This window comes from Argopecten irradians, chromosome 2 (assembly GCF_041381155.1).
Source record: "Argopecten irradians isolate NY chromosome 2, Ai_NY, whole genome shotgun sequence".
In the NCBI taxonomy this organism is placed as follows: Eukaryota; Metazoa; Mollusca; class Bivalvia; order Pectinida; family Pectinidae; genus Argopecten; species Argopecten irradians.
The window spans coordinates 51,067,219-51,086,396 of record NC_091135.1 but is presented as its reverse complement, the minus strand read 5'-3'; the positions used below and the strand labels follow the sequence as shown (position 1 = coordinate 51,086,396).

Here is a 19,178-nt window from a genome sequence, read left to right as displayed (position 1 = left end):
GCATAACACTGTCTACAACCATCGGTGCGCGTATAATATTAAGGGTTTGCTTATATTACATCTTATGTTGCATTAACCTTTGCAGTTACGATGTCGGTCTGGATGTTTCGTGTATCAAAATTAAGATCAAATTAAAATGGTTATAAACATTCCCTTGAACAGAATGCCAACTCAGCGACGGTAGGCTTGTAACATATTACATCAAGGCACATTTCTTAAACATGAGCTCACAGATAATTATACCAGCATTTATGAGGGATGTGAACAAGGCCAGTTGCAAAGAAATCAGAATATCGAGGTATTTGTTTCTTCTTCACCATGCTTAGGTTTAGCATAGTAATTTATATAATTTGAGTATCAAAATTAACTGTAGAAAGGCTATTATTTAAAAAATAACATTTTATTGATAAGAGTGTTTTAGACATAAACAATTTCAAACAACTATGAAAATGTTTTATTGCAATCTAATTAATTTCTCCACGTTTGAAATATGTGCATTTCAGTACGGAACCATAATCGATACGATACTGTGTCATAAATGTAATGGAATGACTGTAGTCTTTCATTTCTAATAGAAAACATGTACAAATAATTCTGTTACAAAAATTCACTACTTCGATTACTTTGTGGTAACTTCCACCACAGACGACAAAAGTTATCAGTGTAAATTTGAGGGTTGTGCTGATAATTGGTAGTTATTTTTTAGTTTATGTTTACTGGCACGAATGTTCATTTGACATATAGCTGTACCAGGCCCGGCCGAAATGTCGAGTGTTTTGATGTTCGCTTGATTCCCGGACGATATTTAAACGATTTGTGATGGATATGTGACCGTTCATAAAAATAGGGACACCCGAGAGATTTTAACTTCGAATTAAGACTCGTCGGGCACATCCCTGATGCTGCCTGAAAGCCCCGACCACCGACCGGCCATATCTGGTGCAGTGTTAAATCTACCTTGTGTATTGATGACTTTTATTCGCATTATAAAAATCTTATGAATAATAGTAATGGGAGCTATACAGGCAGCGGTGGATTAGTGTGATTGTTAGCTGTGTTGGTATTGAAATGCGTACATTTGTGTACATTGTTATTTTTTGTTCTTGATACAATATGTCAACCCTGAAAGAATTGATAGCATTAGATGAGATAATGGGCTTGCTGAGTTTGTTCGCGAAGAGCAAGCCAAGGAACACAAGAAGCTACAAGAGATGTAACTCTTGTTGAGAGGGAGAAATAAGTTCTTCAACAAGATTTTGAGAGTGAAGGCGAGCATCGGGCTAAAGAGGAGCATTCGCGGAAAATGGAGCTTCTGACTTTACAAGATAAACACCGATCTAATTCTTGTCTGAAGGTGAGGGGCCGTCGCCGTCGATTCAAGATCCTACTCTCACACCGTTTGAAGAGAAGGACAACATGAACTCCTATCTTTAACGCTTTGAACGGTACGCGACAACACAATAGTGGAACAGGTCTCTACATTGTGCAACCAACCTTAGTGTTCTTCTTAAGAGACGCACCCTTGACGTATTTCCACGTTTACCGAGAGTGCAGTCGTTGGAGTACGACACCTTTAAAACGGCACTTTTTTCAAAATAAATGTTTATTAATAATAAGCATTTAACAACAAAATACACATCTGTCCTCACACGGTACTTCCTAAGAGGTTTAATATGACAGAATTAATTTGTTTGTTTGATTGATTAACGTCCTTTTAACAGCTATGGTCATGTAAGGACGGCCTCTCATGTATCCGTTGTGTTGCGTGCATGTTGTGCGAGATCTCTGTTTTGGAAGACTGCGGTATATTTATGTTGTGCCTTCTTGTAGAGTGGAACTGTTGTCCTTTTTATAGGGATATAACACTGAAACATGCTGCCGAAAACACCAAGCAATACATCCTACCCGGTCAAATCATACTGACAACGGGCGAACCAGTCGCCCCTCTTCCTGTATGCTGAGTGCTAAGCAGGAGCAGAAACTACCACTTTTATAGACTTTATTTGTGTCTCGGCCAGGGGCCAGAACCCAGAGCCTTCCTCACAGGGGCGAACGCTCAACTCAAGGCCAAAAGTGAGGCGGTGTCAAGGGAGAGGCTAGGAAGAACAAAGTTAGTTATGAAGAAGAGAAAAGATCCTAAATTTAGTCGCCTTTTACGAGCATCAATAGGAGCAGCAGGTACAATTCTAACGCCCTACCTGCAGGGACAGAGAATGGTTTTAAAAATCAGAGACTGGGCAATCCTTCAGACAACGGGCGACCAGTCGTCTTGGTAAGGTTAGAGGGTTATTTTGTAAGATGGCTTGAGATGAGTGGAACTGTTTGATGTTTTTAAAGGCTTGATGGTTATAGATCAATTCTTACAGGCTTGTTGTAATGAACTGTCGCTTTTCTTAAAACGCGAATACCTTCAGCTGTCGGTGAAATAGCTAATCTAGCAAATCAATACGCTGAAGCCAGAGGTAACCCTACTAATTTCGTACGACCAAGGAACAGTAAGAGTTCGTCAGACGGAAATGGGCAGCGCGATTAGACGGTTTCTACGAAGTTAGAAACTACACCAACCTCAAAAGTTCAGACAGTATTAGACATTTCTATGTGTGTAAAAGCACTGATCACCTTGCAAACAAGTGTCCTAAAAAGGTGTCTAAGAATCGCGTGATATCGATCGCAGAAAAAACAGAGAGCGAAGCAGCTGCATCCGATATGGCTGTTGATGGTGGAAGCGCAGTAACATTGCAAGATGCCAGTTTTGGAAGGTGCTGCTGGCAATCAACGTGCATTTTGAGAGACACGGGCTGCTCAAGGGTTGTGGTAAAGAGAAGTCTAGTAACTGATGATCAAATGACTGGTGAGGTTAGATCATGCACTCGATCAGTTGGCACTTCTTTGCAAGTACCTATCGCGAATGTCAGCCTGGATACACCATATTTCGTCTGGTCTGTTGTCACATGCACGACCTTATCCTTGGTAACTTTGCAAGGGCCAGGGTGCTAGATAATCTGGACTTCAGTTGGACTGGCAGAACATCTGATGTATTGGCGGTTGAGACCAGAGCCCAGAAGAAGCTAAAGGAAAGGCCATACCGCAATCTTAGGGTTCACGCGTCTTTGAACGAATTTTCACCATCCGATATCGCCAAATCCCAGTAGAATGATAGTCTAGACCAGATAAGAGACTAAGCTGTAAGTTGTGACATTAAGGTGAGACGTGACGGTGGAAAATTTAGATTCCTCAAACATCGAGGTCTTATTTACAGAGAGTATCGTAGCCCGACAGTTGCAAACGGAAAAATGCTTAAACGACTTTTAATACAAGCAAAGTACAGTGACCATGCACTTTGATTGGCTTATGAGTCTTTGACGTCAGGTCATCTTGGAGCAAAACATACCAACGACTGAATCATGATAGAGTTTTATTTGCCAAGGGATACAGCCGACGTAAACCAGATTTTGCCGTTAATGTGATGTCTGCCAGAGGACGTTTACGAAAGGGCGCGTATCGAAAGTTCCTCTGGGGACCATCCCTTTAATTGACATTCCGTATAAACGTGTTGCCATTGATAGTATCGGGTCGCTGAAACCTGCTACCGACCGTGGTAACAGCATCTTAACCATTGTCGATTAAGCAACGCAGTATCCGGAAGTACAAATAAACAATCATAGTGTTGAAGGGAATACAGACAGAACGAGTTGCAGAGCCTTTAGTTTGTGTGTACAGTAGAGTGGGTATTCGACAGGAAGTATTGACTGATCAGGGAATTCAGTTCACATCGGATCTGATGCGTGAAGTGAGCATCTTGTTATCAATTCGGCTGTTAATAAAATCCAAAGACTGGGACAAGTATCTTATTGCTTTGTTGTTTTCCAACTAGGGGGTCCCATAGCAATGTCCAGGATTTTCGCCGTTCGAATTGTTATTTGGCGGAACAGTGCGCGCGCGACATGATCTTGCACGAGCTTTTGACAAAGGATGTTTCCGATAGCGATGTCAAGACTACTCGTCAGTGCGTCTTTGATCTCAAAGAAAGGCTTGGAGAAACTTGTTAACTCTCACGGGAACAGTTGAAATCGGCTAAGACGCGACCGGCCAAATAATACAATCGGAAAACGAGAAACATTGTCATGGAAGCATGATATTAGGTACTTATACTTCTATATTTACAGTTTGCACTGACATGGACTCAATAACCATGCTTTCTGGTAATATCATTATCAGTCTATAATGATCGTACAACACGTGCGGCGATTCCATTATTACGGGAATAATCGCTGGCGTAGCAACGTGGGGTCATTACCTCACTTTTGGTGGGAACATATGAATGTCTCGATTCCAATCAGCTGTTCAATCAAATTCGTTGACGATGACGGGAGGGTAAAAAATATATTTTAATAACAAATATGCAACTCTCGCGAGAATAAATAACATTCATTTACGTGAAAAACTGTTTATATAAGGAAATATATTTTTATGTTGTTGAGGTTATGAGGGTATAATGATAATGGAGCCCGTGTAAATTTTATGTAACACGGCTTCGCCAGGGTAACATAATTTACACGTGCTCCATTATCATTATACCCTTTGAGGTTGTGAGGGTATAATGATAATGGAGCCCGTGTAAGTTTTATGGAACCCGGTTTTGCCGGGGTTACATAATTTACACCTGCTCCATTTTCATTATACCCTTAAATCTACTAATAGTAACAAATTGATTATGCAACGGAGAGGACCTTTCACTATTGAGGAGAGTAAAGGACAATGAATTATAAGGTGAATATCGACGGGAAAGTAATACCCTACACGCAAGTTTACTCTGGAAATATTTGGAACACGTGGATCCCTCAGACTCAACTACGGTTATTGAACATGGCGTTTTTGGCCGAAGTGTGCTTGTCGATCGTCACAGACTATGCTGGAAATGATAATGAGGAAATGTCTGAGAACGTTGGAAACTACGCCTATTCTTATCAAGAAGGAATCATTTGATGACGTAAAAACATCATTCTGAAAACCTTGATCTTGCACTGAACCGTGACACCTCAAATCCTATCGTACTTTTATGAATTGCATTTAATTGGTACATTGTATATCATGCACAATACATCGTTATACAGGTATTCTACGGGGCGCATGGTCTGGCCATGTCTATATTAAAGTTGCCTATGTTTTGATGTTTATCGAAAAACACTCTTATTGGAAAACAGAGAAATGATCTTGAACATGAGAGTCTGGAGATGATCTGGAAAGAAGTTAAATTACAAAATGAAAATGTACTTGTTGAGTGTTTATATAGACCCACCGACACTCTAGTTGATTATTGGAACAAATTTGATGAAGCCATCGAGAAAATGCCACATTTAGTTAAAAAATATTTCTACTTGGCGATATCAATCAAGATATGTTGAAATTAACATCTAATTCATATATAAAAGAGTTATGATTAAATATGGGTTGGAAACGCTGTTAATGAACCTACTAGGATAACCTCCACTTCACCATCTTCTCTTGACGTTATCCTAACTAATGATAAAAATAAAATGTTAATGTATCTGTCCATCCTCCAGCTTGTAGTGACCACTGTGCTGTGCATCTGTTTCGTTCAAGACTATACGTAAACGTGCTTTAAAAACACTAATATACTACAATAACACCGATTTTGATAATGCTGATCAATATCTTTCATCACATGACTGGGATAGGGAACTTGGTATTATAGGCCGGGATCTAGGGGGGTCTACGTGCCCCCCCCCCCCCCCAACAACTTAACGAACCAATGTTTTTCTGAAGCCTTATGACCCACTGATAACGAAATCGAGAGGTAACATTGTATAAACTGGGATGAACTTCCGGTTATGACGTCATCAAGATGGCCGCCATATCGAATTTCTCTAAAGATTGAAAAATAGTCATAAAATTGACATTTTTCAACCGAAGAAGACAAATGAGGCATCAAAATGACCACAATAGAACAACAATTACATATCAGGACCATATAATCCAATATATGCAGTTATTTCTACGCAGGAAATGAAAAAATCGGATTTTAAGCTCAAAAATGGTAATTTTTTAGCAAATTTTTCATAATTGGCTTGACGCAGCAAAAATGTTTGCCAACAGCAAACTATTATTTCTAATCAGTTATTAGACCTCTTATCAATCAGTTAAAACAACATCAACAAAAAAACATTGTTAACATTGTATATGCTCCGGTTATGACGTCATCAAGATGGCCGCCATCTCGAATTTCACTAAAGATTGAAAAATAGTCATAACATTAACATTTTTCAACCGAAGTAGACAAATGAGGTATCAAAATGATCATAATAGAACATCAAATTCATATCGGGACCACATAATTCAATATATGTAGTGATTTCTAGGTAGGAAATGAAAAAATCGGATTTTAAGTTCAAAAGTGATAATTTTTAGCAAATTTTTCATATTTGGCTTGAAGCAGCAAAAATGTTTACCAACAGCAAACTATTATTCGTAAACATTTATTTGACCTCTAATCACTCAGTAAAACAATAAAATATATAGAGATACAAAACAGAATTATTGTTATACCATCATTAAGTTTACAAAACATCACTGGTTGTGTATACTGGGTATATGCTATTTTTCTAACTCCAAACCGCTGACACTAGTTTCCTGGTGTGTTATAAGTTCCTTAAATAAGTTTGACTATTGGCGATTTATAAGTAGGAAACATGAATGTAAAGTTGACAGAATATCTAGCCTCGGGTAGGACAAATCACAGTTTCGTTTATTTCCTATGCATATTATTAGCAAAATGTCAGATAGGTACCACAATGTCACATATTTCTTTCGCTGGTTCTCAATTATAACCATTATCATTGTGCGTGCTTTTCCACCTCACTGCACTATCCTCTGACGTGACTCGCCATGTCTGGTAGCTGGTACATGCAGTCCAAATCAGAGTAATCGAGATATCAGTATCCAATTCGTCGAAAGCCAGAGCGTCGTCATCGATGTCGATGAGATGATGTGACACTACATTACCAGTGGTGTTCTAGCCTGACATCTTTCATGGCCCATCCATGGCCAGAGTTTATATCAGGAACAACAGGTTCAGGGATGTGGGATCTCCTTCAGATTCTAACATATCGTATATGCTGTTTCAGACTTCTCAGGAAATTACACCAGATCCAGATTCTTCGAATGGTTGAATGATTCAAGCACCATTCATCAACCTTGTGGACACTCGTGCGACTATAGGTGGCACAGGTGATATCCTTGAGGTCTTTAATGAGGTCATAAATGTTAAATGTTTTTCATTGGTCAGACTTTCCCATGTCCCTTGAAGGTACTGGTTGTGTCGCATCTGGTGTATGCATGGATACACCATTGAAGACTCTCCAGAAAAAGTTGTCTACAGTGCTCTCCAGACTTGGCAAAGAGAGGAACTTCACTGTAGACCTCATTTATGACCTCAAATAATTCACCTGTGTCATCTATGGTCACTGAGGGTTTACACGAATGAGGAATTGTGCTTCATATGAATTAAGGAGATGCAACTCAACCCTTCGCAGAATGTGGCTCTGGTGTCTTTTCCATCCTACCGGAGAGGTCTGGAACATCATATACGATATGTGAATCACTAGGTTGAAAACAAGATGAGCTCCCACATCCGCGAACCCGATGTTCTTGATGTTACCTCTGGCCATGGACGGTTGACAAGTTAGAACCACGATGGTAAACCGGTAATGTAATATCACATCAGCTCATCAGCTCATCCAAACTCTGGCGAGAAAGCACGCACAAAGATAATGCTTATCATTAAAAACTATTGAAAGAAATATGTGATACTGCAGTAACCATCTGACATTTCCTTACGTTATACACAGAAAAATAAAGTTAACAGTGGATGCGCTATTTCTAAAAGAAACAAATTTCGGAAAGTGTCGTGGTATTAACGGAAACAAATGCTTTCTTCAGTTTTAATTTGATACCCTATTAGTTGGCGTTGTGCAGTAAAAATTCATCTTGAGACGCTACTAGTCTACAAACTTTCGAACATGAAAATGGATTTTGTTAGGAAATAAGTCCCACTTAGATATTAAGCCAACTTAAAATTCAAATGTGTTAAGATATGAATCGTCAATTGCCAATGTTATCTTCGGGAAGTTCTAAGACATTGTAACGAATATTGTTCTCTCATATTTATCAAAATATATATCAATCTCACGTAGAAGTTAGAAAACTATTCGGGTTTTTGTGGCGATTGCTGTTTAGCATGTCCGAGTGGGGCACCGGATGGATCCGCCTCGACTCAGGTATCCAATATTTCCATGGGTATTTTCGTTGTAAACACAACTTTTACGTGATTCTGTGACTCGTCTGACTGTTGTCATCTTCCGCGAGAATTCGGAACTCTCTAGTGCGGGAGGCGGGATACTAAGTTTAGTAGCGCGAGCTCGTTGTCACGGGCAACGTTTTTCACTATAAATAGCCGTGTAGCGGCAGTTTCAAACACAGTCAGACTCAGTCAGACAAGCACTGTCATTTTACATTCACAGAGCGATCTAATAGTCCTTGTTCACCATGGCAGATTCAGAGTGCAATATGGTACATAATTAGATCAGTGAATTAACCAATACTGGTAACGAAAGGTTTCCATTGACAAACTTCTGATACATATTGGAACCAGTACCGGTTCCAGGCGTGTACCCGATCTGGTTCAAGATGGAACCCGATCTGGTTCAGCACCGGTAGATTACGTAACCCGATCTGGTCATAGAAGATGTCTATACCGATCCGGATATTACCGGATTTTTAAATACCTAGCTTTTTAAATATATTCTTCCAGTCTTTGGGTATATATATATTTAATATTATATAGCAAAGAGGTAAAATTTAAAAGTATCAAAAACATGTCAATGTCCATGGAGATCGTTCTGAAACTGGTATTGGTATGTGTGTAGCTTATAGGAACCTACATGTATATTATGTAACAGCAACCATCATGTACCCTATAAGGTTGTTCTATACGCTGGAGATGTAACCATCATAAATCTGGCATAATATTTCATGTTTTAATAAATAAAACAATTTGGATGTAAAACTCTGTTTTGGTTTTCTTTCGGTTCAGTGCTAGGCTGGGAACAAACTAAAAATTGTATGTAACGGTACAAAGCGGGACCCGACCACAAGAGTGGCTATCACAAGGTGTATATCTACATGTATATGTAGAGAACTCAAATGTGAAAGGACCATAAGGGTCGAAAACGTTACATTGGCGTCGTCGGCAGGATATAGGTGGAATTAATTTCCAAATATCCACCCATTCCCAGCGTCTAGTGTACCGAAAGAAGTTCAATCCAGAAAAACAAAACAAAACCAGGAAAACATTCAAGTTTTATTTTAATACAAATATAAGCTATGGATGACTCCGATTCAGAAAGTGAGGTTACATTTCGGAAAGATGATGGTTTCTCCAGTGTAGAGAACAACACTGTCGGGCAGAGTGTATCTTCTGAATCTCAGAACCATGATTCTCAATCTGAAAATATACTAAGTATAGAACAAATCAGTAGTGATATCATGAGGGAACTGGGAAAACAGTTGGATTCATTTAGCCAAGAAATATACAGAAACCTAGATGAAATTCGATCCGAGATGAGGCAGCAAATTTCTGAAATAAGAACAGATGTAAATGTGCTGGTTAAACGGGTAGATCATTTAGAAAAGAAACTAGAGGGAGATAATGGTTTAGGTCAGTCTTTCTCCAGGGGAGACAACCATAACAATTCCCGAGTCCAAGACAGAAATGAAAACCACCAGGAACCCCATCACACACTTTTTAGACCAATGACATCAAAAAGCAACACAAGGCTTAAACCACAAACATATAATGGGTCAGAGGATTTCGAAGAATACTTATCTCAGTACGAAATCATTGCCCAGATAAACAACTGGGATTACAAAGAAAAATCTTTGTACCTAGCAGGAAGTCTCAGTGGGAGTGCTCGTACGGTCCTCACCGAGTTGAGCACCCAAGACAGGCAAGACTATGATAGCCTGGTAGACATCTTGAACATGAGGTATGGTTCTGTTGAAAGATCGGAAATGTACCGTGCAAGGTTACAGACAAAGGTCCGAGGTAAAGAGGAATCTGCTGTCGGAATTAGCACAGTCAATCCGTAAGTTAACACGGCAAGCATATCCGACAGCAGATTCTTCACTGATAAATATTTTGGCTCTGGATCACTACATTGATTCAATCCAAGACTCTGAGTTAAGATTACGGCTACGTGAGTTAAGGCCAAAAATATAAATGAGGCCGAAACACATGCTGTTCGATTAGAGGCTCACCGTTTAGCTGACAGGCAACGTGGTAAAGCAGTGAAATCTGTTCAATTCACTGATAAATCACCAGCTGAAGCCTCTATTGTGTCAGGAGAACAGACATCCAGTCACAAATGATGGTGAAGTTCTCGACATTGGGTCACTAACTAGGTGTATGTTCAACCTTGACAGGTCTACCAAATTGTTGGTAAAAGCCTTGAACAATCAAGGAAACAAACCAGCTAATCAACCCCAAAGGCAGCCAAGTGTTTGGAATAACAACTCCAACAGGCAACATGGTCCAACAAATAATGGTCCAAGCAGGGGAGATAACCGTAACAGACAAAATCATTCATTTAGGCAAGGAGCACATCCCTTTCCTAATGGTAATCAAAGGGGAGACAATTTCCAAAATTGTCAACCAAACTATCGGCACCAGAACCAAGCTTCGGGAAACCGTTAGAAGCTGAGTTCGAGGGTCAGAAATCGGCTAAGGATGGGGAGAGACCCACTGATATGATAATAAACTGTGTAAATAAAGATAGTGAAGGCCTATACACTTGTGTCAAGATTGAAAACCAAGAGGTTTCATTATTGGTTGACACAGGGGCCAATGTCACTATTTTAAATCACAAGTACCTTCAAAAGTTGGATTCCAAAAATAATCTCCAAATACAGCCAATACGCTTGAATCTGGTAACGGCTACTGGAGAAAGGAAGCCATTTGTAGGAAAATGTCGGTTGCCAGTCAGACTTGGTCCTCTTACTGTAGAACATGAATTCTTTATAGCTGAAATAGAACAAAATGGGATATTAGGCTTGGATTTTATGACAAAACATTCAGTAAACATACTCTTGAACAAGAACTGTTTAATGGTTAAAGGTGAAGTTGTCCCATGTTTTAGATTCCAAGATGGAATCGAACCTATGTCTAGCAGAGTTTCAATTTGCGAAGATGTTGTTATTCCAGCAAATAGTGAAACTATAGTTACTGGTAGACTTGTAGATCCAATATGTCGAGAGAAAACAGCGCTTGTAGAGCCTACACCAAATTTTGTGCAAAGACACGAGGTGTTATTGGCTAAAGCAGTGGTTGACCCGAGTAGGGGAATAATACCTTTACGTTTTCTCAATATTGGTAATGAAAGTTGTAAATTGTACAAAGATTCCATTGTGGCCACTATAGATAGAGTAAGCCAATGTATGGAAGTACAATCAGAGGAAATTTCTGTTAGTAATATTAGTACAGGTAAGTCTAAACCTGATCTGGACAAAATACCTGAGCACCTAACCAAGTTATTTCAAGAGTCATGTTCTGAAATCTCAGATGAACAATCAGAAGCTTTGAAAAGTTTACTGATTGAATTTCAGGATTCATTTTCCAAGCACTCCAATGATCTAGGGTTAACAGATCTGGTGGAGCATAGAATAAACACTGGTTCAAACCCGCCAATTAAACAGCAACCAAGGCGAATCCCTTTAGCTAAAATTAATGAAGCAGAAAAAGAGATAGAGGACATGGTTGCAAAAGGCGTCATTGAACCTTCAGATAGCCCTTGGTCAAGTCCTGTTGTTTTAGTAGAGAAGAAACATGACCATAGCATACGGTTTTGTCTCGACTATCGAAAACTGAATGATGTGACTATAAAGGATAGTCATCCTCTCCCAAGAATAGATGCAACCTTAGATGCACTTTCTGGTGCAAGCTGGTTTTCAACTGTAGATCTAAAAAGTGGGTACTGGCAGGTCAAAGTAGCGCCTGAAGACCGCCCAAAAACAGCATTCTCCATACCTGGAGGAGGACTCTGGCAATATGTAACAATGCCATTCGGTCTCACCAATGCTGGAGCCACATTTCAGAGGCTTATTGAGAAAATATTAGCAAAACTATCATGGAAAATCTGTATGGTATACCTGGATGATATCATCATTCTATCAAAGACTTTTGATGAACATCTCGGGAACCTGCACCAAGTATTCGGTCGACTCAGGGATGCCAACCTGAAAATGAACGCAAAGAAATGTAAACTACTGCAAAAGGAAGTTACGTTCCTTGGCCATGTGGTAAATGAAAACGGTATCGGTACCGATCCTGGGAAAATAGAGGCTGTAAAGAATTGGCCTGTTCCCCAGTCAGTGAAAGATGTTAGAAGTTTTCTTGGGTTATGTTCTTATTACAGAAAGTTTGTGTTCAAGTTTGCTGATATCGCCAAACCATTACACAAACTTACAGAACAATATCAAAGATTTAACTGGACATCAGACTGTCAAATAGCATTTGACAAACTCAAACGAGCTCTAACCAGCTCACCAATTCTGGCTTATCCTAAGTCTGAAGGACTTTTATACTGGACACCGATGCATCAAATGATGGCTTAGGTGCAGTATTATCTCAGCTACAGAATGGGGAAGAAAAGGTTATTGGTTACTTCAGCAAAATATTTTCAAAAGCTGAAAGAAAATATTGCGTAACCAGAAGGGAATTGTTAGCAATAGTCAGTTCAGTTAAGCACTTTCATCATTACCTGTATGGTCAATACTTCAAAGTAAGAAGTGACCATGGTGCTCTAACATGGCTTATCAATTTCAAAAACCCTGAGGGTCAGATAGCTCGGTGGTTCGAGTTTCTGTCCTCATATCAGTTTAAGATAGAATATAGGGCTGGTCGTGCTCATGGGAACGCAGATGCTTTGTCACGTAGGCCATGTTGGGAAGACCAATGTAGCTACTGCGCTCGAGCCGAACAGAAATACAACCCAACTATTCTACAAAATGAAACCTTAAAACCTGTTGAACTACCAGTTGCTGTTGATTCCGGTTCAGATACTGGTGAGCAGGTGAGCTGTTCCATGGTAACAACCAGAACTTGTAGTGCAGAGTCTGTAGAACCTGAAATTACAGAAACAAATAGTAAAACAAAAACCAAGGAGATCAGCGACACCAACCTCAGTAATAAAAGTGTAATAGGCGCCCAAAGCCAGGACACTGTACTTCAAAATGTATTTAAATGGGTCCAAAGTAACAAGAGGCCAGAATGGTCTGATATTTCCCATTTAAATGAAGCTACTAAATATTACTGGGCAAGGTTTGACTCCCTGTTAATAAAAGATGGTATCTTATGCCATAAGTGGGAGCCATCTCAAGGGAGACCACTCAAACTCCAGATAGTTTTACCCTGTAATCTACAAAACTATGCACTCCAGCAATTACACAACAGCATTACTGGAGGACACCTGGGAGTCAAAAAGACTCTATCAAAAATTAGAGACCGATTCTTCTGGTATCAGATGTCGAGTCATGTCAAACACTGGGTCAAGATATGCGACCAGTGTGCAGCTAAGAAATCTCCTGGCAAGAAAGCCAAAGGAGCTTTACAAACCTACAATGTAGGGAGTCCAATGGAAAGGTGGGCTATTGATGTCATCGGACCATTACCAAAGAGTAATAGGGGGCACCTTTATCTGTTGGTTGTAGCAGACTACTTTACGAAATGGGTCGATGCCATTCCAATGCGGAATCAGAAGGCATCAACAGTGGCACATAAGTTTATCGAAAGGGTGGTTACCATCTTTGGAGCACCAATGGAATTGCATTCTGACCAGGGAACTAATTTCCAGTCAGATGTTTTCAAAGAGATATGCAATATCTTGGGAATAACTAAAACTAGAACCACTCCGTACAGACCACAGTCTGACGGCATGGTAGAACGTGCCAACAGAACCATCGAAGCAATGTTGTCTGCATATATAGCTAAAAATATGAAAGATTGGGATGACCATATACCGTTGTTGATGATGGCGTATCGCTCTGCGGAACATGAATCCCTGGGCGTGTCTCCCAACGAAATGGTTTTTGGTCGCAGCATCAATCTCCCTGTCGACCTGGTTCTGGGTAGAATCAGTTCTGAAACAGTACAAGAACATACAGATTATGCGTATGGTCTTACAAAAATACTAGAATCAATACATGATTTCGCCAGAGGGAGGATAAAAATCACCTCTGAGCATATAAAGAAAAACCACGATAGAAATATCAAGGTTAACCAATTCAAAAGGGGAGACCCTGTCTGGCTTTTCAATTCAAGGAAAGGACTTGGGTCAAAGTTATGTTGTCCATGGGAAGGTCCTTATCTGGTGCTTGACAAAATAAACGATGTAGTGTACCGAGTACAGAAAAGTTCCAAAACCAAGCCAAAAGTAGTGCACCATAATATGTTAAAACCATATATTGGTGAAAATAAACCAGCATGGTTGAGGGACTAATACTACTACATTACATTAACGAAGAGAACAAATAGTATCTATCTGTACCAATGTTGAAAATTGTAATATGATGTAACATTAGTGACAATTCAATACTTACAGATTCTATTTTTCTTTTGTAGGTCACCAGGTACCAATGCCAAATTTGCAAAGCAGAAACAATCAAGCTTTCGCTATGCGAGCGTCACATCACCACAGCCCATTCAGGGGTGGGGTTCCAATGCAGTGATTGCCACGCCATTCTCAGCAGACGTGACACACAACACACAGGCTGTTCTCCCAACAAAACCCTAAGAATGGTGTCGAGAGCCAAAGGGAAGTTCTCGGAGGAGGACAGGATGGCTTACGAGGTGTTCCAAAAGGAAAGAGCCAGGCATGTCAAAGTTATCCGACGCCCTGCAAAGAGTGATGCGGAAAAGAAAGAGGTAGAGTCAAGTAGGGTAGATAGGCCAGCAAATAGGGACCGGAAACGGAAAGCACCACAAACATTATTGCTTACCAGGGCACCAACAAAGCCGAGTAAACCCTACAATAAAAAAAAGGAAACTGCCCGAGGTGCCTGAGGTACAAGTTGAGCCACCAGTGCCGGTTCCTGCTCTTGTAGAGGAGGTCCAGGTGGCTGCCCTTGACCTCAGCACCTCAGGGGGCAAAGAGGATGATGAACTCTCTTTGATTGCTCCGAGTACGTACTCTGTGGAGTCATCAGACGTCGCCTATACTCCAACCAGAAAGCCAAGACATGAGGTGAAGTTAAAAGGGATGGCCCTCAACCAAGCCCAGAGGGTAATACTCAACGTTGGCGGAGTCCGCTTCGAAACTAGCGCTCCAACCTTAGAGAGTGACCCATCCAGCATATTGGCAAGCATGGTGAAGAAAACGTCTCCCTTTCAGCCCTACGAAGTGGATCATGTGTACACTTATTTTCTCGACCGTGACCACAAGCACTTCAGAGTAATTTTAAACTATCTTAGAAATCCTAACGGACAGGTCAGGCTCCTTCCTGTTACCCGGTACCACCTGCAAGAATTATTAGAAGAATGTGTTTATTACGAAATTGAGTCCCTTGCAAGAATTGTGAAACAGAAACTCTCCGAATTAGATTAAATCATCAAATTGACATTCAAAGAAAAAAACATTATTGGGGGGTGGCTTATTATAAATGTTGTCAGTGTTTTTATCCCGGGTTTAAGTAAATCTACCCGATATCATGGAAAAATTATGTGTGTACATTAGGGGATAAATCCAATGTATTGTAATTTATTATGTCATATATGTAGTATAACTTGATACTGTTAATATGTAAGTATAAAATAATACTTTCTCAGTTTGAAATCAAGGTTGAGTAAACCTCAGACTTCTAAGTTAATTATTTGAAAAGAATTACCAAGTATTGTTAAATTTCACTTTTCTTCTCTTTCGGTATGGATTTTTCTCTCCAATATCATGTCAGGTTCTTTCCTAGAAAATATAAAGTAATTTAAATTAGTACTTTAATTGTTCAAATAATTCAATGGAGACATATATATATAGATCTCCATATTGTATTTTTGTATACATTACCAGTAAATGAATATAGATCTAGTAATAATAATAATACAATTTTTCTGATGGCTTTTCAAGTAATTACCCACTTACAAAAGTAGGCTATGGTTGTAAATACAATTTTTGAAACGGAAATTGTGACCATTCATCAATTCCTTCATGTACATAAATCAATGCATAGATACATGTATATGCGTATATATATATAAATATTTTTATCTGAGAATTGATATTCCCAAATATCCGGCTGGAATTTGGAAGGTCCAAGAATGGATAATATGTAAAAACAAATTTTTTGTAAATATGATTAATTGGCTACTTATTCTCAAATATGGTGAATATTGTTTATAGAATCTATGACAGAAATAATTAAATTGTATCATACTTCAATATCCAAACATCCCGCTGGAGTTTGGAATTGATTTCTACGGATATCCCGCTGGAATCCGAGAATGGCTATATTTATATATAACCATGATATAAATGAACCAATTATTATACTTATGATATGTTGCTATATTGAAGTGTTACTGTTAAAATGAATTTTTGAAGTTTTGATTTAAAATTATTGTCCAAATTGTAGATTGATATGGTGCAAGATTGTAAATAACACTTTCTTAAGAAAGAAAATTACAAACATCCGGCTGGAGTTTGACCAAATGTATATTTTGTAAATTAATTGTACCAGAACATTTTCGCAATTTGACGAATTACAGATTTAAAGTTGTAATCAATCTCATCTTATTTTTTTTAACGGTTTGGTCGCTACGTAAACCAATCAGGAAGGTCACCATTAAAACTACTGAATAATGTGAACTATTTAAAACCATGAGAATCGAAACACTGTTCGGTAATAACTTACCTGAACGCAACTTGTGACTTTCCTCGATTGTCGTCTGCGCCCAACCGTATGCAAATGATGGATAGTAGCGGGTGCAAAGCCTCGTTTTGGGTTCCACTAATTGATCAATTAACTCAGATACATTTTGCTAAATTCTCGATATATTATGGTATAAACATTCGGGACGAATGCTTTTCATGGAGGGGGGCTATGTAACGAATATTGTTCTCTCATATTTATCAAAATATATATCAATCTCACGTAGAAGTTAGAAAACTATTCGGGTTTTTGTGGCGATTGCTGTTTAGCATGTCCGAGTGGGGCACCGGATGGATCCGCCTCGACTCAGGTACGATTATAAGAGTTTTAAGTATATTCAGTCAAATTCGCAAACAGTATATATACCTTAGGTCTTAATTAAGTAATTAATCCAATATTTCCATGGGTACTTTCGTTGTAAACACAACTTTTACGTGATTCTGTGACTCGTCTGACTGTTGTCATCTTCCGCGAGAATTCGGAACTCTCTAGCGCGGGAGGCGGGATACTAAGTTTAGTAGCGCGAGCTCGTTGTCACGGGCAACGTTTTTCACTATAAATAGCCGTGTAGCGGCAGTTTCAAACACAGTCAGACTCAGTCAGACAAGCACTGTCATTTTACATTCACAGAGCGATCTAATAGTCCTTGTTCACCATGGCAGATTCAGAGTGCAATATGGTACATAATTAGATCAGTGAATTAACCAATACTGGTAACGAAAGGTTTCCATTGACAAACTTCTGATACATATTGGAACCAGTACCGGTTCCAGGCGTGTACCCGATCTGGTTCAAGATGGAACCCGATCTGGTTCAGCACCGGTAGATTACGTAACCCGATCTGGTCATAGAAGATGTCTATACCGATCCGGATATTACCGGATTTTTAAATACCTAGCTTTTTTAAATATATTCTTCCAGTCTTTGGGTATATATATATTTAATATTATATAGCAAAGAGGTAAAAATTTAAAAGTATCAAAAATATGTCAATGTCCATGGAGATCGTTCTGAAACTGGTATTGGTATGTGTGTAGCTTATAGGAACCTACATGTATATTATGTAACAGCAACCATCATGTACCCTATAAGGTTGTTCTATACGCTGGAGATGTAACCATCATAAATCTGGCATAATATTTCATGTTTTAATAAATAAAACAATTTGGATGTAAAACTCTGTTTTGGTTTTCTTTCGGTTCAGTGCTAGGCTGGGAACAAACTAAAAATTGTATGTAACGGTACAAAGCGGGACCCGACCACAAGAGTGGCTATCACAAGGTGTATATCTACATGTATATGTAGAGAACTCAAATGTGAAAGGACCATAAGGGTCGAAAACGTTACAACATCCGGAAACTGTAGTGTCAGCGGTTTGGAAAAAACAGCAATCATATACCCTGTATACGCACCCGGTGATGTTTTGTAAACCAAATGATGGTATAACAATAATTCTCTTTTGAATTTCTATACATTTTTGTTGTTGTTGTTTTTGCTAATTGATAAGAGGTCAAAATAACTGATTTCGAATAATACTTTCTTGTTGGGAAACAATTATAGCTGCGTAAAGCCAAATATGAAAAAATTGCTATAAAATTATCATTTTTGAGCTTAAAATCCTATCTTTTTCATTTCCTGCGTAGAAATCACTACATATATTGGATTATATGGTTCCGATATGAATTTTGTTATATTATGATCATTTTGATACCTCATTTGTCTTCTTCGGTTGAAAAATGTTAATGTTATGACTATTTTTCAATTGTTAGTGAAATTCGAGATGGCGGCCATCTTGATGACGTCATAACCGGAGCTTATACAATGTTAACAATGTTTTTTTGTTGATGTTGTTTTTACTGATTGATAAGAGGTCAAATAACTGATTAGAAATAATAGTTTGCTGTTGGCAAACATTATAGCTGCGTAAAGCCAAATATGAAAAAATTGCTATAAAATTATCATTTTTGAGCTTAAAATCCTATTTTTTTCATTTCCTGCGTAGAAATCACTACATATATTGGATTATATGGTTCCGATATGAATTTTGTGTTATATTATGATCATTTTGATACCTCATTTGTCTACTTCGGTTGAAAAATGTTAATGTTATGACTATTTTTCAATTGTTAGTGAAATTCGAGATGGCGGCCATCTTGATGACGTCATAACCGGAGCTTATACAATGT

General features: G+C 38.8%; 1 protein-coding gene across 6 annotated transcripts; it reads right to left on the bottom strand.

The window, feature by feature from the left end:
- Positions 1–9,367: 9,367 nt before the first annotated feature.
- LOC138315845 (uncharacterized) lies at positions 9,368–17,430 on the bottom strand. Of its 6 annotated transcripts, none has more exons than XR_011207536.1 (9): positions 17,359–17,430; positions 15,955–16,028; positions 15,070–15,587; positions 14,671–14,966; positions 14,092–14,211; positions 13,096–13,197; positions 12,223–12,309; positions 10,948–11,098; positions 9,368–9,523 (listed from the first exon to the last, which is right to left on the bottom strand). XR_011207536.1 is itself a non-coding variant. In XM_069257144.1 (8 exons), exons 5-7 carry the CDS (start codon positions 14,171–14,173, stop codon positions 10,950–10,952), a joined length of 321 nt encoding a protein of 106 aa, XP_069113245.1. In that variant the 5' UTR covers positions 14,174–14,211; positions 14,671–14,966; positions 15,070–15,587; positions 15,955–16,028; positions 17,359–17,419; the 3' UTR covers positions 9,368–9,523; positions 10,948–10,949. The 6 variants fall into 6 exon arrangements, 2 of the variants coding, with proteins under 2 accessions (XP_069113245.1, XP_069113246.1); XR_011207535.1 differs by having other exon boundaries at positions 13,108–13,197; positions 17,359–17,424; XR_011207534.1 differs by having other exon boundaries at positions 13,088–13,197; positions 17,359–17,411.
- Positions 17,431–19,178: the final 1,748 nt, after the last annotated feature.

Bases quoted from the DNA above. Each gene is read 5' to 3' on its own strand.
- LOC138315845 (XM_069257144.1), bottom strand. From the start codon at position 14,173: ATGCTGCGACCAAAAACCATTTCGTTGGGAGACACGCCCAGGGATTCA. The intron at 13,198-14,091 runs GTATATGGTCAT...CTGTAATTTCAG, and splicing joins ATACGCCATCATCAACAACG to GTTCTACAGACTCTGCACTA. The intron at 11,099-13,107 runs GTAGTTCAACAG...GTTCTATTTCAG, and splicing joins ACCGGAATCAACAGCAACTG to CTATAAAGAATTCATGTTCT.